General features: G+C 43.1%; 1 protein-coding gene across 1 annotated transcript; it reads right to left on the reverse strand.

The window, feature by feature from the left end:
* Positions 1–281: 281 nt before the first annotated feature.
* Positions 282–15,962, reverse strand: LOC132058356 (uncharacterized). Its single transcript, XM_059450889.1, has 2 exons — positions 15,364–15,962; positions 282–904 (listed from the first exon to the last, which is right to left on the reverse strand). The coding sequence occupies exons 1-2, from the start codon at positions 15,638–15,640 to the stop codon at positions 855–857; spliced, it is 327 nt and encodes a 108-aa protein (XP_059306872.1). The 5' UTR covers positions 15,641–15,962; the 3' UTR covers positions 282–854.
* Between the last annotated feature and the right edge of the window lie 3,389 nt (positions 15,963–19,351).

Here is a 19,351-nt window from a genome sequence, read left to right on the forward strand (position 1 = left end):
TACAAATGAGTGTATTTAAAGATAATTTTTTTAATATTATAATTCTAACGTAATAATTCATGTATAAGCACTCAAGGTACAACAATTTTTAAAATATTATTCACTATTATATAGGAATTCCTACATTGTTATTAGCTACATAAGAACCTCTAAAATATAGTCCCTTCACAAATAGTCCGCGAACCAAAACAACCTGAGACGTGACAACACAAGAGAAGGAAAAACTAGATGGACCCGCTTATCCTTTCTTTTTCTATTTTCAATAATTAATTTTTGGTATAAATAAATCCATAGATGCTTGGTAGATTACAAGGACAATATATATGTAACAAAAGCAAATTTTATAGAACAGTAACAAAACTCTTAACTGGTATTAAGAATTGGCGCGCTATAGCAACAATCAAAATACCACTATTACAATAGAAATTGCATAGAGTAGAGTAACTAAGGGTAGATGAAAGAAGGGGGTGAGAGATCAGAAGAAAGAGATGAGAAAATCAGAATCCACTATCCTTCTAACAAATTTTGCCTTTTTACTCACGTACCCTTCTTCTTTTCCAAACGTAATTCCCAAGTTTAGCAGGAGGAATCACTCTTCTAGCACCCTTACGTGGCATACCCATGTGCTCTTCTTTTGTGGCATCCTCCCTGTCATCTTTGTTATCTACCAGCATGTTTGTATTTACAACAATACCCCCTCTCTGCAAAGCACCCTTGTCCTCAAGGTTGGATCTGCAAAATAGTCAATTGTAGCGGAGTAACTTGTTGGTCTGGATTTCCAACACATCGCTTGAGGATAGAGACATGAAATATAGGGTGAATCTTTGCAGCCTTCGGAAGTGCCAACTTATAATCTACTGAGCCAACCCTCTTGATGACTTGGAAGGACCAAAGTAACGTCTACCTGTATATGATAAAAGTTGGATTAATCTTCAGACCCAAGAGGCAGGGATCAAGGAAGGAAGAAACAAGCACGAGCGCTCGGGCCATCGGGTATTCCATCAGAAGTGGTTGATCAGAAGAAGTCGGAGGAAAACCGTAAGGTCCGATTTATCCGGGGGAAACTCCTCATCACAGCCAGTTCGGTTTTCTCCATGGTTGAGTTGATCGTGGCCGTTAGTCCGGTTTCTTCATGACTGAGTTGATCGTGGCTGTTAGTCCGGTTGATCAGTTATTCAATTGTCACGTGTCAAGACCGTTTTGCCACATAATGCTGCCAGTCGTACGGGTGTCAGACCGTACGACCCAACCTTATTTTTTTTAGGGCTTCCTTTATTCTAAAAGGGTTTTATGTTGTATGAAAGGCCCATAGGGCAAAACTATAAATAGGGGACATTTCCCTACTTTTAGGGGTCAGCTTTTTTCAGATCTAGAACATTGTAATAGAAATTATATTAAAGCTCTCTCTCTCTCTCTCTCTCTAATTTTGGTCCGGATTTGCAGTGTTCTTTGGCTTGATTCATCCATCCAATATGATATAATACCACACATATATATATATATATATATATATAGGTTGAATCCATAATATTAACATATTCGTCCAAGTTATTAACACATATATTTACATATATAAGTCATTATACACGAATCCATATATACATTCCCCCCAAAATCAAAATAGATTAAAGTTTGTCCACATATCCTATACCTCACTTACAAATTCAACTTATTACCTAATTTCGGGGTAAACAGTTTGGCGCCCACCGTGGGGCTAGGATAATAGTGGTCTTTGATCTCGGTTTTCGCTCACCATTAAGATTTTTTCAATCTCTTGTTCGTCTCTTTGTGAAAACGGACCAAATGGCAAGCGGTGGACAATCTGGTCACGTCGACAACGAGATTGACGGCGAAAATGAAAACAGTAGCTACGGATTACCGATGGAACCATCGACCCAAACCCCGTTGGTTCGAGGGAGGGCCTAAACCGACAAACACTATGAACCGAGAATGCGCCCGGCCGTGCCACCGATCCCTTAAATACTCACAATTCGATTACTGTCCCGGACACAAGGCCGGAAAGTCTTGGAATGCCGGATGATATTAACTTACGTCTAATTTTTGAAATGTTACGAATGAGACGAGCGGTATTGCCGAACAAGGAGTCACACAGCCTAGCTCGTGCAGGCAAAACTCCATTAAACGGCTGGAGAAGACGAAAGGTATTGCCAAACCTGTATGGACGAAGACGGATGGTCGAGAGTAATGGGTCCGAAGTCGGTTCGTCCCAGAAATACCGAGAATACTCGAAACATTGGCGAAGCGGTAGGCCTCGAACCGAGAAGAGGGGGTAGAAACATATAACTCTCGGGTGGACCGGATCCGGGGGCTCCCCCCATTCTGAAAGGATCAAATTCGAAGAGATACATTCAGAGGCCTTTTCCTCCGAGTGCGGCTCCGAAATTGATCTAGAAGAGGTTCAAAATACCGGATATCCAGAAATATGACGGCATAACGGACCCTCAGGAACACGTGACTTCATACACTTGTGCCATAAAAGGCAATGATGTTGAAGAGGATGAGATTGAATCCGTGTTATTGAAAAAGTTTGGAGAAACTTTCTGTCAAAGGGAGCATTGACTTGAGGTACGACCATACCGCCCAAGCATTCAATCACTTCTTTCGAAATGCTCGCGGATGCGTTCATAAAAGCTCATCCGGTGCCAAAGGTGCGGGCCGTAAATTTATATTTTCGGATAGCCCAAAGGGATGATGAGTTATTGCGTGAATTTGTCAACCGGTTCCAAAAGAAACGGATGGAGCTCCCTCCGGTTCCGGAGGAATGGGTTGCACAAGCTTTTACCAAAGGACTCAATCCTCGGAGTTCGACAGCCTCATTCAAACTAAAGGAAAACTTGCTTTGAATATGAGGTCAGAACTAGGAAGGATGTCCACAACAGATACGAATCAAAGATTCGGGTAGAGGATGACCAATTCGAACTTCCCCCGGGGCCCATAAACATGAACAAAAGTTCTAAGAGATCAAGGAAAAATTACGATCCGGAGTCAAGACCATCGAGGGAAAGATATCAGCCATATTCTCATTCAGAAAAGCCAAGCTTCAAGTCGGAAAAATCGAGGATTGGTCCCGCCAATTTTCCGACCAGGAGACAAACGAACCGAGCGGCCATCGAATAGTCGAGGTCCATCATTTAGGAAGTGATGCGGAAGCTCGGCTACCAACGAGGTCTGCCAAGGATATCGGAATACAACTTCGGTGTCAATACCTCGGATCTCGTCTCGGCCATAGGTCGTATCGCGAAGCAAGGTGGCCGAGACCATTGAGATCGGATCCGGTCACGGGATCCAAACATGATATGTGAATACCACGGAAACTCATGGGCACGGGGCGAAGGCTGTCGCCCGATTAAGAGAGGAGGTGGCCCGTTCTTGAAAAATGGTCACCTTCGTGAATTCTGACGAGCGGGCTAAAGGTCACTACAAGGAAGAGTCAAACAAACGGGTTGAACCGGTAGGACCCGGCATATAATCGACATGATAATTGGGGAATGCGATGCTCCTAGAGGGCGGTGATGAACGGACAAAGGTTTTCATTGTTCGTGAGAAGCGCGGCGGGATTACTTGTTACACCTTGGAAAATTTCGCGTTATCAAGACGTGGACGGCTTAGTGAGCTCGGGGGAGAGCGAGTTACACGAGGATTATGGAGGAAGATTATGTTAGCGAGGCATAAGAACATATATATGACATTTGGAGAGTGTATGGAGTAAATCGGTTAACATGATCACTCGATGATAGCCCTCGAAACCATGAGTTAAGGTGGGGCCCACATGTCGGGATTTTGTAAAGGATATATTAAAAGTGATACAAGTAGTACATGGAAAGTTGAGCAAGTCCTAAGAAGGACCCATAAGCCAAATATGGACATAAGCCCTCCAAAAGGACGATTTAATGAAACGTTTTCGGGTGATCTGACTTGGAGGGGCAAAAACGGCATTATAAGTTTGGAATTTGAAAAAACACCAAGAATATAAGTTGTAGATAATTGAAAGATCTTTCCAACCATAGGTTGTGGGCCCTCACACGATGTCGGAATCAAAAGTTATGTCCATTTTAAGAGCAAGACCCCAAGCTGCCAAATGGTTCCGCGGGCCCCACATGAATAAGTCGGTGGAACCGACCTAGGGGGGCTATAAATACCCCATCAGCCCCTTTTTTCAGCATATTAACATTCCAAAGAGTCCTAGAAGCCTCTCGAAGCATCTCCCAAATATTATAGTCCGAATAAATCGAAGAATTTGACAAGATTACGCCAAACTAGTCAAGTGAAAGGCGATTGTTCTTGCTTCTACTTAAGCTTGGTATTGGAAAAGGTTGATGTGGCTGAGTTTTTTCAAGCATAAGGTATGTTATTTATTCCATCTTTTATGTTGAGTTTATTTGAAGGTCTAGCAAGCCTTAAAAATGCAACTAGTCATGGAGAAAAGGTCATAGAGTGTTGTATTGTAGTTGTTATGTTTATGGGCTGTTTTGGACGTGTTGTGGCCATGTGGATGGACTGATTTACGCATATAAAAATGGTATCTAACATGGTTGGCGTATTGATGGGATTATACTCCCTGATTGGGATGGAAGAAAGTGCATATTGTTGTTGTATGTTGAAAAACGTCGTGTGGGACGTTTATGGAATATGTTGGTATGAATAATAGTGTTGTTGATGTTGGTATTATTGTTGTTGTTGATTAGTTCTTTGAATTGTAATTTCGGGCTAGGCATATAAACGGGGAGATCTTTAGATTTTAAATGAGAATATAGAGTAGTTTGATTTGAAATTTGGAACAGGTGTGCAATAAAGAGTCTAACGTTAGTGTGAATCCTTTTAAGTGTAGGCTTACGAGCTTGGACGAATAAGTGTAGCTAATAAGAGGTGGAACAGGTATGTAAAGCCCAACCTTTCTTTCTTTTGGCATGTCTTAGTTGTAAGTAAGCTATGATGCGAGCCTCGGGGTAACTCTATTCATAAGATCCGAGCATGTCTAAGATTCTTATTCGCTTCTTGATGTTAGCATTCTTAATATAGTCAAACTATGGTCTTTGTGTCTTTTGTATGATTGGATAATAAATGTTGCATAAATAGTTCGTGTTCTTAAGGGATTCTATGTTGAATAATGTCCGTAACTTTCATGAACGGGCTCGGATTGCCTTGATATGTTCGTAAAGTGTTCTCTAATGAATAAAGTCCGTAACTTTCATGAGCGAGTGCTCGGATTGGTTTGATACTTGTCCGTGGTCCCCGAGACTTTCCTTGTATAGTTCTAACGACTTTTTGAAAGACCTTAACATGATTATCGTCGTAACCCCCGAGCGTCGATTACTTACTTATCTGTTGAGTCTGTAATGATGATTTGTATGCATATGGTTACTCGCTACTCCTTTCTCGTGCATTACGGTTGTTACATCTTTCGCCAAGTCCCGGGCCGGTTATGTCATCGTGCGCACTATGCTATATTCCGAAGTATGATGTGTTACGAAGTATGATGTGATACGAAGTATGATGTGTTACGAAGTATGATGTGTTACGGAGTATGATGTTTTCTGGAGTATGATGTGTTTTCTAGAGTATGATGTGTTCTGGAGTATGATGTGTTATGGCGCCAATGACGGGGTGGCGACCATGTTCACCGAGCCCTACAATGGGCCGGATATATTTTCTACTATTAATATGCATGATTTGTATTTCAAGAGTAAGCATTTTGGCATTCTAGTCATTATAATTGTTTTATGTACTTCTTATGCATAATTGTGTTTCAAAAGCAAGCATTGTGGTGTTCTGGTCATTATGCTCACTTTCTTATAACACTTTGGTTATGACCCGTTTTCTCGTATTTCATGTTTTATATACTCGGTATATTTCGTGCATCGACCCCGCTTTCTTCGGGGTCGCGTTTCGTACCACGTGTGTGTACACGGATGGATAGAGGATATTAGTAGAAGATAGTTCCCGAATTGGATTGGCGAGCTCATTTCCTTCCGGAGTGCGGTAGTGTAGTATCTATGTTATGATATCTTGAGTTATGTTAGATACTTTGCGAACGAGAGTCACGTATATAACGTATCGATGTCGAAAGTCGCTCGTAAGGCGATGTATAATTATGCATTATGTTACAGATTTCATATGATTACAAATTTTACTTGATTTTAGAAGGACGAAAAGCATGTTTGTTTTGAAAGGCTTACATTATGCATTCATTTCACAATTTAAGAGTCCAGTAAGAATATGCGTATCACGAGGATCAGCGGGTTCGCTCGGCCCTAAGTAAGGGTCGGGTGCCCATCATGCCCTATCAAAAGTTGGGGTGTGACAATTATGTACCCGAGGGTTCCATACTTTAGCAACGCAGGGAGGATGCGAGGCATCGTTCACGCAAGATGATGCGTTGGTAATTTCTATTCTTATTTTTAAATCACAAGTTAAACGTATTTTGATTGACCCAGGTAGCTCGGTCAACATCATCCGGTGAAGAGTAGTTGAACAGCTAAGGCTACTCGATCAAATCATACCGGTAGCCCGAGTGCTCAACGGGTTCAATATGGCGAGTGAAACCACGAAGGGTGAGATTTCTTTCTTGGAGTCGGCACTGATGGCACTATTCAAAGCGGTGTTAAACGACTACATACTTGAAGGGGATATGAAGTATAATGCATTACTAGGTAGACTATGGATACATAGCATAAGAGCCGTGCCATTGACGTTACGTCACCGTCTTGAAATTCCAACCCCGGAGGGATAAAAACGTCCGGGAGAACAACCCACTGCAAGAAAGATGTTCGTGGTCGAGGAAGCATCACCTCTTCCCAAAAAATCGGATAAAAAAGAAGAAGAGTCAACCGGGGGCAAGGACTCCAAATAACAACTACCGTGCACGGGTTCGACAACGGAGCAGAAGGGGTTGGACCCGGGGCGTGAAGAGGATGATTTCGATATACCCAGATCATTCGTCTTGCCGAATGACTCGACGATACCAAGATGCTGCAGGTTGAGGAGTTGGAGCAAGTCATCTTTTTGAATATCTACCGGATAGAAAGGTATACCTGGGCACGGGGTTAACCTCGGAGCTCGCCAGACAAGTTAATTAAATTCATTCAAGCTAATGCCGATTGTTTCGCGTGGTCGCGTATAGATATGACGAGGGTGTGCGGCGAAGTAACGACCACAAGCTCATCCTCGACGTGAGATTTCCCCCGGTGAAGCAGAAGTGGAGGCCTATGGCAGAACCGAAACACGCCTTGGTAAAGGATGAGGTAACAAAGCTTTTGAAAATAGGCTCTATTCGGGAGGTAAAATACCCGGATTGGCTGGCTAACGTAGTGGTGGTGTCGAAAATAGGTAATAAATTTTGAATGTGCATTGATTATAAGGACCTAAACAAAGCATGCCCGAAGGATTCATTTCTGATGCCTCACATCGATAGAATGATCGATGCGACGGCCGATCATGAGATGTTAAGTTTTCTCGATGCTTACTCTGGGTATAACCAAATCTGGATGCACCCGGAGGATCAAGAGAAAACATCCTTTATTACTCGGTATGGGACTTACTGCTACAATGTCATGCCCTTCGGATTAAAAAATGCCGGTGCAACTTACCAACGCCTAGTTAATGGGATGTTCGAAGAACAGATAGGAAAACCAATGGAAGTTTATAGTGATGACATGGTTGTCAAGTCCCTGGAAATAGAATACTATTTAAAACATTTGCAGGAAACCTTCGATGTGCTCCGAAAATACAACATGAAGCTTAACCCAAAGAAATGAGCTTTCGGTGTCCGATCGGGCAAGTTCCTGGGTTTCATGGTGTCTAACCGGGGGATTGAAATCAACCCAGACAAGATTAAAGTAATCGAGGATATCGAGATAGTAAATAACGTCAAAAGAGTGCAGAGGCTTACCGGAAGGATAGCGACGCTGAGCCGGTTCATATCGAGATCTTCGGACAATAGTCACCGTTTCTTCTCCTTATTAAGGAAGAAGTATGACTTCACCTAGACACTGGAATGCCAAAAAGCCTTACAAGAATTGAAAGGGTACTTGTCCAGCCCGCCTCTATTGTACACACCAAAAGCGGACGAGCAGCTTTTTCTCTACCTTGCCGTGTCCGAGGTAGCAGTAAGTGGTGTTTTGGTCCGAGAAGAATCACCTCGGCCATGGTCCCCGAGGTTGAGAAATAACTTCTGCTAACCACGGGAAATGCCTCGGGTATTTGGTCGCTACACACGGACGGGGCCTCGAACCTTAAGGGTTCCGGGCTAGGAATCGTTCTTAGAACCCCTGCCGGGGATGCAGTTCGGCAATCCATTATAATTGTTAAATTTACTAACAATGAAGCCGAGTATGAGGATATGATTGCAGGTTTGGAATTAGCTCCGAGTATGGGGGCCGAAGTAATTGAAGCAAAATGCGACTCTCTCTTGGTCGTTAACCAGGTGAATGGTGTCTTCGAGGTTAAAGACGAACGGATGCAAAGATATCTGAAAAAAATTCAAGTGATACTTCACCGGTTTAAAGAATGGACCATGTACCCAGGGAGCAGAACAGCGAAGCCGATGCATTGGATAATTTGGGATCTTCAGTCGAAGGGGAAGAAATCAACCCCGGGGCTGTGGTGCACTTGATGAATTCGGCGATAGAAAATGGGCATGCTGAAATAAACACAATGGGTTTAACTTGGGATTGGAGTAATAAATACATCGACTACTTGCAAGATGGAAAGCTCCCGAGTGACCCAAAAGAATCACGGTTACTAAGGACAAAAGCAGCGCGATTTTGCTTGGTAGACGGTAAATTGTATCGACGGTCTTTCTTCGAACCCCTGGCCAAGTGTTTGGGTCCCGGAGAAATCGAGTATGTGATGAGAGAAGTACACGAGGGGACCTGCGGCAATCACTGCGTGCTTCGAAGCCTAGTCCGAAAAATTATCGAGCCGGTTACTACGGAACCGGATGGAGGAAGATTCGAAGAATTTTGTCCGTAAATGTGACGGTACCGAACATGCCCCGATGATTCGTCGGCCCGGGAGTTCTTTGCTTGTCGGTGATATTAGCTTGGCCTTTCATGAAGTGGGGAATGGACATTGTTGGTCCATTGCCATGGCACCAGGTAAGGCCCGTTTTATTTTGTTTATGACTGACTATTTCTCCAAATGGGTTGAAGCGCAGGCCTTCGAAAAGATTAGAGAAAAGGAAGTTATCGACTTCATATGGGACCACATTATTTGTCGTTTCGGCATCCCGACCGAGATAACTTGTTATAACGGTCCTCAGTTCGTTGGTGGCAAAGTCAATGATTTCCTCGAAGGGTTGAAGATCAAGAAAATCGTATCAACTCTGTATCACCAGTGTATGAACGGACAGGCGGAGTCCAAGAATAAAACAATAATTCAAAATCTGAGGAAAAGACTTGAAACATCAAAGCATCACTGGAGGGAAGTATTACCGGAGGTATTATGGGCTTACAGAACCACATCAAAATCAAGCACGGGAGAAACACCCTTCTCGTTGGTCTAAGGGTCCGAAGCCCTCATTCTCGTAGAAGTTGGTGAACCGAGTCTCCGATTATGGTACACCACCGCGGGGTCAAACGAGGAGGCCATGGTCATAAAACTCGATCTCACGGATGAACTTCGCGAAAACGCGTTGGTCAATTTTTGACATTTCCAAGTTGGGGACTTGGTGTTTCGGAAAGTTACTTTGAACACCAAGAATCCCAACGATGGAAAACTAGGTCCGAACTGGGAGGGGCCGTACAAGATAACCGAGGTAACGGGCAAAGGATCATACTAGCTGGAATCCATAGAAGGGCAATGGTTGCGCAATAACTGAAATGTAGCTCATTTGAAGATATACTACTGCTAAGGTATGGGCACTTATGTGTTTATTAACCTTTTCTCTTTTGCAGGAAGTCGAGTACCGGATAAAGTTAGGTGCTAGGTTTGAAAACACATGTTGCACTCTTTTTCTTAGTACGGTTTTGTCCCAAAATGGGTTTTCCGACAAGGTTTTTAATGAGGCAACAAGTACAACGTGTTATAATAAAACGAGGACAAATGCCCGAAAACTCGGGGCCACACCCTATGAGTGGGGACTTGATAGTGCTTACCCGATTTTGCAGCTCGAATAAGCACTAGGGGACTACTATACCCACATCGAGGTTTACCCCGGTTAGTTGAAAACGGAAGAGCTCAACAAAGCAGAACACCGTTGGGTCCTCAAAATCTGAACTTTTCGTATTAGGTTTCGATGTAAGGACCAAATGATCAGAATGAATCGTGTCCACTTAATATTTGCTACGGCAAAACCAAAATTGAACCTTCTGTATTAGGTTTTGATGTAAGGACCAAACAATCAGAACGAATCGTGTTCACTTAGAATTTGCTACGGCAAAAACAGAAGGAAACAGACAAAGTCCTCATATCATGTACGTACAAATACTTACAAAGATTATTGAAAATTCGGATTATTGTATTTCGGATATGTCTTCTTGTTAAAGCACTACCTCGGTGATTACGCGAAATCTCGGATCGCTTGATTCATATACCCTACCTTGTGCACTAAAGTCGAAATTCGACAAAGGCAACAAGGTCACACTGAACCGAGCCAAAACCTTAAACACCCTCGAATGGGGAGTGTTACATCATAAATTGGTAAGGCAGGGATTCAGGTATCCGAACCTAATCTACAATAAGTGAATAGCCAAAAAATATCGGCCCTAAAAATGCCTAACGTGATTCGGAGACGTTTGAATTTACAAAGCATAAATAAGTCCCACGGGCAAACCACTCGATCCAATTTTCGGACAAAACGTACCGGACAAAGAGCAAAAGCCAATGTATAGGCATAGTCCGAAAAAGTGACTCCAAAATCTCTGCTTGCCTTGTAACGGACCGGCAATTCGGGCAAAAGTCATAACAAGCATTCAAGAAAAAGAATAAAAAGTCAACAAGAAAAATGCACATTTCATATATGTAGGTTTTTTACACCTGAAATTCCTACAAAGTTGAAAAACAAAAGCCAAAAATGCAAAAGACAAAATAAAGGCTAAATACGGACGCTTGGTCTATCCGGGTGGGATCCAGAATGTTCGGACACTGTCCGCTCGGAGTCTTCAGAGTCAGTATCAAGGGCTCTTTTGGCTTCTTCCTCGGTCCTTTTAGCCTCAAGTATCAGGGCCGGGAGATCGGCAAAGTCACGCTCGACTTGCTCGAGGGTGATTCTCCGAGTCTTCCATCGTTTATACTCTACCGCAATCGTGGAATAAGCCTCGGCAGCCTCCATACTCCTTAGGGCTTCTGCCAAATCGGCCTCAGCCTGGGCCAGCTTAGCCACTAATTCGCCCCTCTCTTCATCGAGGATTCTTTGGAACTGAGCGGCCGACTCAAGCTCGGCTTTGAGAAGATCATTAGCCTCGGTCGTCTCCTCAAGTTCGGTTTTCAGCTCGTCGCATATCCGGGGCTTGTCCTCGGCTTTTCACTCGAACGCCCTCATTCTCTCCTTATACTTGGCACTCTCGGATTCAAGCAGCCGATGCCTCTCGGCCATGTTCACGGCATCAGACTTGACCGATTCAAGCTCCTCTCGGAGTTGAGAGATAGTGGTTTCAAGCTCACTAAGCCTCGAAGAGAATCGAGCATTGTCGTGGCTAAGGCCGACTTTCTCCGCTTCCAGAAGTCGGTTCTTCTTGACAATCCCGTCCAGCTCATCCTTTAATTGAAGGTTTTCAGCCTTCGCTACGTCAAGCTCAGGTTGAAGGTTGGTAAGGGCAATGGCTCGGTTCAGTTCATCCTCTTTCACTTGCAAAAGGTGCTGGAACTTCTCTGTTTCCCGACCTTGGGCATCCTGCTGGCCTCTAAGGTCGTCTACCTCTTGATGAGCACGAATGAAGGTTTCATTGACGAGCACCACACTCTGTAAAAGAAGCGGAGAGGTTAAACGAGAAATTAAAATTCACATTGAATTACGCAAGGATAGGATGATAAGCTTACTCGATTGCCCGCGTGCATGCCTTCGTCAATGAGACTCTGCCAGGGGACTCCGACCATCTTCCGCTCATCCGAGTCCGAGACGAGGGGCCTCAAATAGCTTGCTACTCCCACCGGACGAGACAAAAAGCTGCAGTCGTCGGGGACGATAATCACGGCCGATCGTGTCCTTTTAGGTTCCACACTTGGATCCGGGAATGTGCGCACCAGGCTCTCCCTTGCACCAGTTTCGGTGGATCGGCTAGCCGCCCTCGTGGATCGAGGGATAGGGAGATGTCCGAAGCCGGTAGCTTCCCCGGTTGCAGGAGGGGTTTCCAAAAATATTTCATCAAGGTTATCCGACCTCGGAGCAGTAGGAGAGGCCGGAATAGCACCAACAGCCTCGGTAGGAGCAGGTGCCTCGAACGTTGCAGCTAGATCCCCAACGGGCAGTGAGCCGGTATCCACTGGAGCCTCGGTGTCAAGTATCGGCTCGGCTCCTTGTTCGGCCTCGACAGTCGAGTCAAGCCCTGATCTCCTTGTCCTTTGCAGGGGAACCTCCTCAGAAGAGGCATCACCTGAAATATCAACGAATTCAATGGACCTTAAAGGTGCCGGGTAAAAGGTTTCTTCCACACCTGTGAGCAGTGCCGGAGCGGAAGGTCTCTCCCCGGCTGAAGGAAGTGGCGGAACGGTGGCTTTTTCCTTCGGAGCAGACTCGATGAAGGGGGCCACACCGACCGCCGGATAATTAAATCGGGCTCTTCTTCGTCTCTTGGGACCCGAAAGTCGCTCCTTTGCCCTTTTTCTCGGCTTACGCCTTTGTCCGAGGCTTTCTCTTGCCTTTTGTTGGCGGCCGGCGATAATACGGGATAATCGGCCGAATCAGGGTTCGCACCGACACGACTTGCGGCCGTCGGCTTTGCCTCCGGTCTGTGCTCTACCGAGCCCTTGGGTAAACCTAAATACCGAAGATGTTATAGAAAGGAAAAGAAAAAGTAGAAGATACATTATATCCCAATTCTAATATAGTATTACTATGATTTTGGGCAACCCATCGGCCACGCGATAGGATTCCCCATGTCAGTTCTTCATGGGTGTGTTGGCCGAGAAGTGCTTCAACCCACTCGTTTATGTTTGGGACGGCCGGAGGTATCCATGCCACGGCTGATAAAAAGAGCAGGGGAGAAAGTGTAAATACAAGGGTTTGATGAAACAATGCAAGAATAATTACTGAAGGGAGAACGGAGAAACTTACGGTTATCGTTCCACTTTTTCGGGAAGGGCATATACTCAGCCGGAATAATGTTCGCGGTCCTCACCCGGACAAAGCGCTCTAACCGGCCCCGATCTCTTGTCTTCGTCCATCTTTGAAAAGATTGGGTTCGGCCTCGCTTGGCGACACATCACCCCTCGGAATCGCCTCGGGGAATATAAGCGGATTAAATGAGTCATTGTGAATTCCTTTTTTGCATTGTTGGCCAACAGTAGGAGGCAGGCCATGGTCCTCCAGATTATCGGACCAATTTGGGCCAGGGTTACGTTATAAGTCCGGCACATCTCCAATATAACCGGATCAATTAGGTGGTCGAGCTTGAGCGTAAAGGGATAGGTGTAAACGTTCGAAAGCCTTCCTATGGTCGGTAATAGACTCGTCGAGCCGAGGGAACACTTGCACCGGACGGTTATCCCGTCGGCAATCGGCCGGACCCGATCAAGTTTATCCTCGGTAATGGACGAGGGATATCGCTTTACATCGTACCTACGTCATGACCAAGGAAGGCTTCTCGGCCTCAAATTCTTTATTGTAGTTGGGTTTGGATGGTACTATGTCTAAAGCAGTGGGCTCGGCGACGTTTTTTCCCTTTGGTTGGGAAACCGGCTCAGCTCCTTAAGAAGAAACCGAGGGAACATCCTGGGAGGTGGTTTCGGTGTTGGCAGACATTTGAAAGTTATGGAAAAAGGAGATTGATGAATTCAAAAAAGGAGAGGGAATAAAGTTAAAATGATAAGAAAGAGTGAAGGAGCAGTTGAAAGGAAAAAGGAAAATTCGAAATGGCAAAGTGTGAAGAAACGAAGCAGTGTTTTCAATTGAAAACACAGCAGGTGAGAAGTTGAAAAGGTTCTTGCAATCAATGTAAGCAACGAATTTGGGGATGAGAACGCTGGAAATCAACGAGAAATATGAGATGAAGGTGATTTCAAAGTGAAGAAGAAGAAGTAAAAATGAAGAAAAAGAGATCAAAAGGCCTTATATTGGCATGGGAACCGAGACGGTTACAGATCCCAACCAACCGGGGGATGCCACGTGTCCCACAATTAATGAGACGTGATTTGAAATGACGTGCGTTATGGCGGTTACCAAAATTGGCCGTTCGGGGCGTGACACGTGGCTGATGGTAGAAGGATGTAACGTAACTGTTCTCGCCAAAATGAAAAGATAAGAACGGGCTTATGGAACCACCGGTTTCGTGACTTATCCACTTCCCGTTAGTCCGTTACTCCGGCAAAACTTCGATCCGAAAAGTGTGGGGACTATTTGTATACGGTAAAAGTTAGATTAATGCTAGACTGGTGAGACCGGGGATGAAAGGAAGGAAGAAACAAGCACGAGCGCTCAGACCGGGGGTATAGCATCAGCAGTGGTTGATCAGAAGAAGTCGGAGGAAAATCGTAAGGTCCGATTTATCCGGGGCAAACTCCTCATCACAGCCAGTCCGATTTTCTCTATGGTTGAGTTGATCGTGGCCGTTAGTCCGGTTTCTTCATGACTGAGTTGATCATGGCCGTTAGTCCGGTTGATCAGTTATTCAATTGCCACGTGTCAAGACCGTTTTGCCACGTAATGCGCCCGGTCGTACGGGTGTCAGACCGTACGACCCAACCTTATCCTTTTTAGGGCTTCCTTTATTCTAAAAGGGCTTTATGTTGTATGAAAGGCCCATAGGGCAAAACTATAAATAGGAGGCATTTCCCTACTTTTAGGGGTTAGCTTTTTTCAGATCTAGAACATTGTAATAGAAATTATATTAAAGCTCTCTCTCTCTCTCTAATTTTGGTCCGGATTTGTAGTGTTCTTTGGCTTGATTCATCCATCCAATACGATATAGTACCACAATATATATATATATATATATATATATATATATATATATATATATATATATATATATATATATATATATATATATATATATATATGGTTAGCTTGAATCCATAATATTAACATATTCGTCCAAGTTATTAACACATATATTTACATATATAAGTCATTATACATGAATCCATATATACATTCCCCCAAAAATCAAAATAGATTAAAGTTTATCCACATATCCTATATCTCACTTACAAATTCAACTTATTACCTAATTTCGGGGTAAACACTACCGTGTTTGTGATCCTTTTGCAAACGAAGAGAAACTTGCCTATAGGGCTTTAATTTGACATAAACCCAGTCTCCAATCTCAAAGATAACCTCAGTACTGGACTTGTGAGCGAAAGTCTTCATGCGTGTTTGTGCCTTGGTCAAGTTGTGCTTGAGCAACTGCAACACTTCATCTCGTTGGAGCAAATATGATTCCACTAGCTCGCTAGCAATGCTGCCCATTATGTAGCGAGCAATAGTCAGGGGTTCATGACCATAAAAAGCTTGAATAGGGGTCATCTTTGCTGATGTTTGGTAGGATGTATTGTACTAATATTCAGCCCAAGGTAGCATAGCGACCCACTTCGAAGGCACATCCGCAACATAGCATCAGAGATACTTCTCTACACATTTGTTGAGAGTTCAGACTGCCCATTCGATTGTGGATGATAGGCAGTACTCCCAGCAAGAGTAGATCCCTGTAAGCGGTTAATTTCTTGCCAAAAGGAGTGTAAGAACCTGGGGTCCCGGTCAGGAACCACAGTCCTTGGAGGACCATGAAGCCAAATTACTCCAACCGCAAAAGCTTCCGCCAACACTTGAGTAGAGAATTGTAACACTCCATAAATTTGAATTAGATATGAATGTGCTAAATGAGTATTCATGTGACATATTAGTTGTAAGAAGTCCTATCTAGGTGAAGTTGGGTGAATAGTCATTTTGGAAACAAGAGTAAGATTTGATTAAAAACAAATCGTCTAAGTCTGGGTAGTCCTGATTTCCAGCCTAATTACGTGAAAATCTGTTGAGAATTTGAGAAAACTCAAAACATGAAAATTGTATATCTTTGAAATACCTTTCCAACTATATATGTTGAAGCTCAATCAGAGCTTTGTGCTAGGAGTTATGCCCATTTTACTGGACACTATGCAGTCTGCGCGATCAGGCTTTAGGTGCGCGATCACGCACCGGAGGCCATGTAACTGCCTTTACTGCACGATCGGCTATGTGGCTGCACACTGATAATGACTCTTTAAAAGACTAACTTCGTTATAACTTTTCTCCACTTCGTTTTGGCCGACTTGTTGGAGGAAAAGAACCCTAAGGACCTCTCTCAAACTCTAAGGTAAGATCTTGATCAAACTCCATTGGTTATTAAATCAATCTAACATCAAATTAGCACTATTTTATCCTTCAAAACCATAGATTCTTGAAAATCGAAGAAAGAGAAATTGAAAGAGACTTTGAGAATCCTCTTGAAGGTTTGTTATTTGATCTTTACTGATGTTATTGAGAGGATTTATACGAATGTAGTGTATTAGAAACATGGGAATCCATGGGTGATTAATAGGGGATTCAAGAACACGTTTTTGGACACAAATGCCTTAATTTTTCGATAAGGGTGGGAACTATTAGAATTTGGTTAAAGTTCTGAACTTTATCATTAATAATCATTGGGGAACGAATTGTGAACCTAGAGGAATACGCTTAAGCAGGAATTGAGGTATGTCTATTTTCAAAATCTTCTTTTGAAGTATGTCTACTTTCTTTTGAAAACGTATTTGGATGTATGTCCATTTTTGAGATCTTTGAGAATCCTACTTGTTTGTAAAAGTTTCAACACTAGTTTGATGGTAGATCTTTGTTGAACTTAAACTTATTTTCGAATTAAAGGTGATATTTGAACAAGGTCATGCGCGTGTAGGGTCAAGCCTGCATTGAACCTTATACGAATTATAATATTGTGATGAACGTGTTTTGCCCCATTATGGGATAATTGAACTTATTTTGTAAGATTGATGCTCTAAACGTGTTTTGCCTTTGAATGGAGTTTCTTGAACTTAAAATTGAATAAGTGGATTGAATAAGGTTTCTAAATGGGTATAGACTTGAAATACCTCTATTGCGAAAAAGATGACTTGAGAAGTGAATTTGGCTAGAAGCCATGATTGATGATTCAACCAATATTCCATGACTTGTATTTGTTTGTTTTGGGCCTGTATGGGCAAGTTGTGCTAGTTCAGAGGAAGATTAGCCGTTAGGATCCTAACGTATTGCTTTTGAGCATTATTGTGTCAGTTCAGAGGACGATTGACCTCCGTAGCGTGTAGCTCGATGTATCTATTGTTGTGTCAGTTCAGAGGATGATTGACCTCCATGGGGTGTAGCCGGTGTATCTATTATTGTGTCAGTCCATAGGACGATTGACCTCTGTGGCGTGTAGCCCAGTGCATCTGTTGCTATGCTAGTCCAGAGGATGATTAGCCTTCGTGGGATTAATAGCCCCGGTGAATCGAATGGTTGTTTGCCTGTGAGTTGTCATATGTTGATATTTTGGTTGCCTATGAGTGGCTGTGGTGATCTTGAGTTCGTAAGTGAAAGACTTGATATGGTAAATTGTATGATAAGTGGAAAATGATATATTCCCGTGTCTTTGGCGTTTAATGGTGATTTTACTAAGTTTACTAGTTTACTCTATCTCTGGGTTTTTGAACTATTTTCAGTGACATGTTAACTATTGCCCCTTAGACACTCACAGAGTACCCATTACTCTGGCATACCATTGTTATTTTTTATGGTATGTTAGGTAATAAAGAACAGCAGGTTCGTGATACGCGTACAGAGTAGGAGAACTTGCTGCTTTCCAGACTTGTTGGTGAGCCCACATACTTGTTCGTGGGACACTCCTCTGTCTTAATTTATTACTTTAAGCTTCCGGGCTGCGTCCCGAACTTAGTCCATTTATTTATTTATCTTAGAAGCTCCATAGATATTAGTCAAAATTGTGGGTATATTGTTGAAGTCTCATATGACTTGTTGGGGCATTTGTCATGTTTATAATTGATTATTCATATTAATCATCCACTGATTTTTATAAGTATGAGTATGCTTTTGGTTAGTCGTAAATGACTATTTTAAATAAAATTTCAAAAGATTATCAAAAGAGATTAGACGTTTATTGATTTCATAAGGTGCTGTTCATAGCATCGTATGCATGTTGCATCCAGGGTGGGTTTTGGGGCTTGCCAAACTTGGTATCCGAGCTCTAGGTTTATATGTGTCCTAAGATTGTTTGTGGAGCTATGTCTAGTGGATTCTTCTTCATGCAGACTGGCCATTTGTATGGATGTATGGCTACAAGTACATTGTAGGTGTTTCTTAGTCTTCTTGATTCTATATTGTGTTGTAGAGCTTAAACTTCTCTTTAGGATCATTTTGACATATTTGATAACTCGCGCCTCACGGAAGGGGCTTTAACGCGTGCGGGAGCAACTAACCAAGTAAGCAATGGTGCTTCTGGTCTGTCATCTGGAGGACGACCCGCCAGGATCACTAACCGTACCGCTACTGAGACTATTAATGGAGTTGAGAACAGCAATGGAGACCAAGCACCACCTGGTCCAGCTGCCCCCGCTGCAGGCGTGGCTGATATTGGGTAGATGCAGAATGCAATCCAGATGATTACCACCCTTGTCGCAGCCCAACATCAACGTGCGGGTGTGAATTCGAAATTTGTTGGTAGAGGAAGACTTAAGCACTTCTTGGGGCTGAATCCGCCCAAGTTTTTGGTTCGCGAGAAGAAGATGATCTCCAGTACTTTATTGATGAGACTTTCAAAGCTCTAAGGGAAATGAATGCCCATAGTTCTGAAGCTGTGAAATTCACAGCATACCAATTGAAAGATGTTGCTCGTGTGATCCAAGAAAATAAAGACAAGATAGAAAAGAAGAAATAATTGATAATCAATTAGACAGTAACTACAAGAACTAGTCCTAGTTACCTTCCAAAAAGATCAAAGGCACCTATCTTATGCAACAATCCTCAAAAAAATAACAATTCCTTGCAAATTGAATGATCAAAATAAGGTTGTACAATTTGGAGTCCACCAAATCACAACAAGTCTCAACTAGAGAGAAAAGCTCAACATTCATATATTTCAAGATACGCGAAATGAGAAATAGTTCTAAGTGTAGCTTATATAGGTAAACTCTACACCGATCTTTTCAAAAG

The sequence above is a fragment of the Lycium ferocissimum genome, chromosome 5 (assembly GCF_029784015.1).
Source record: "Lycium ferocissimum isolate CSIRO_LF1 chromosome 5, AGI_CSIRO_Lferr_CH_V1, whole genome shotgun sequence".
NCBI classification, from domain to species: domain Eukaryota; kingdom Viridiplantae; phylum Streptophyta; class Magnoliopsida; order Solanales; family Solanaceae; genus Lycium; species Lycium ferocissimum.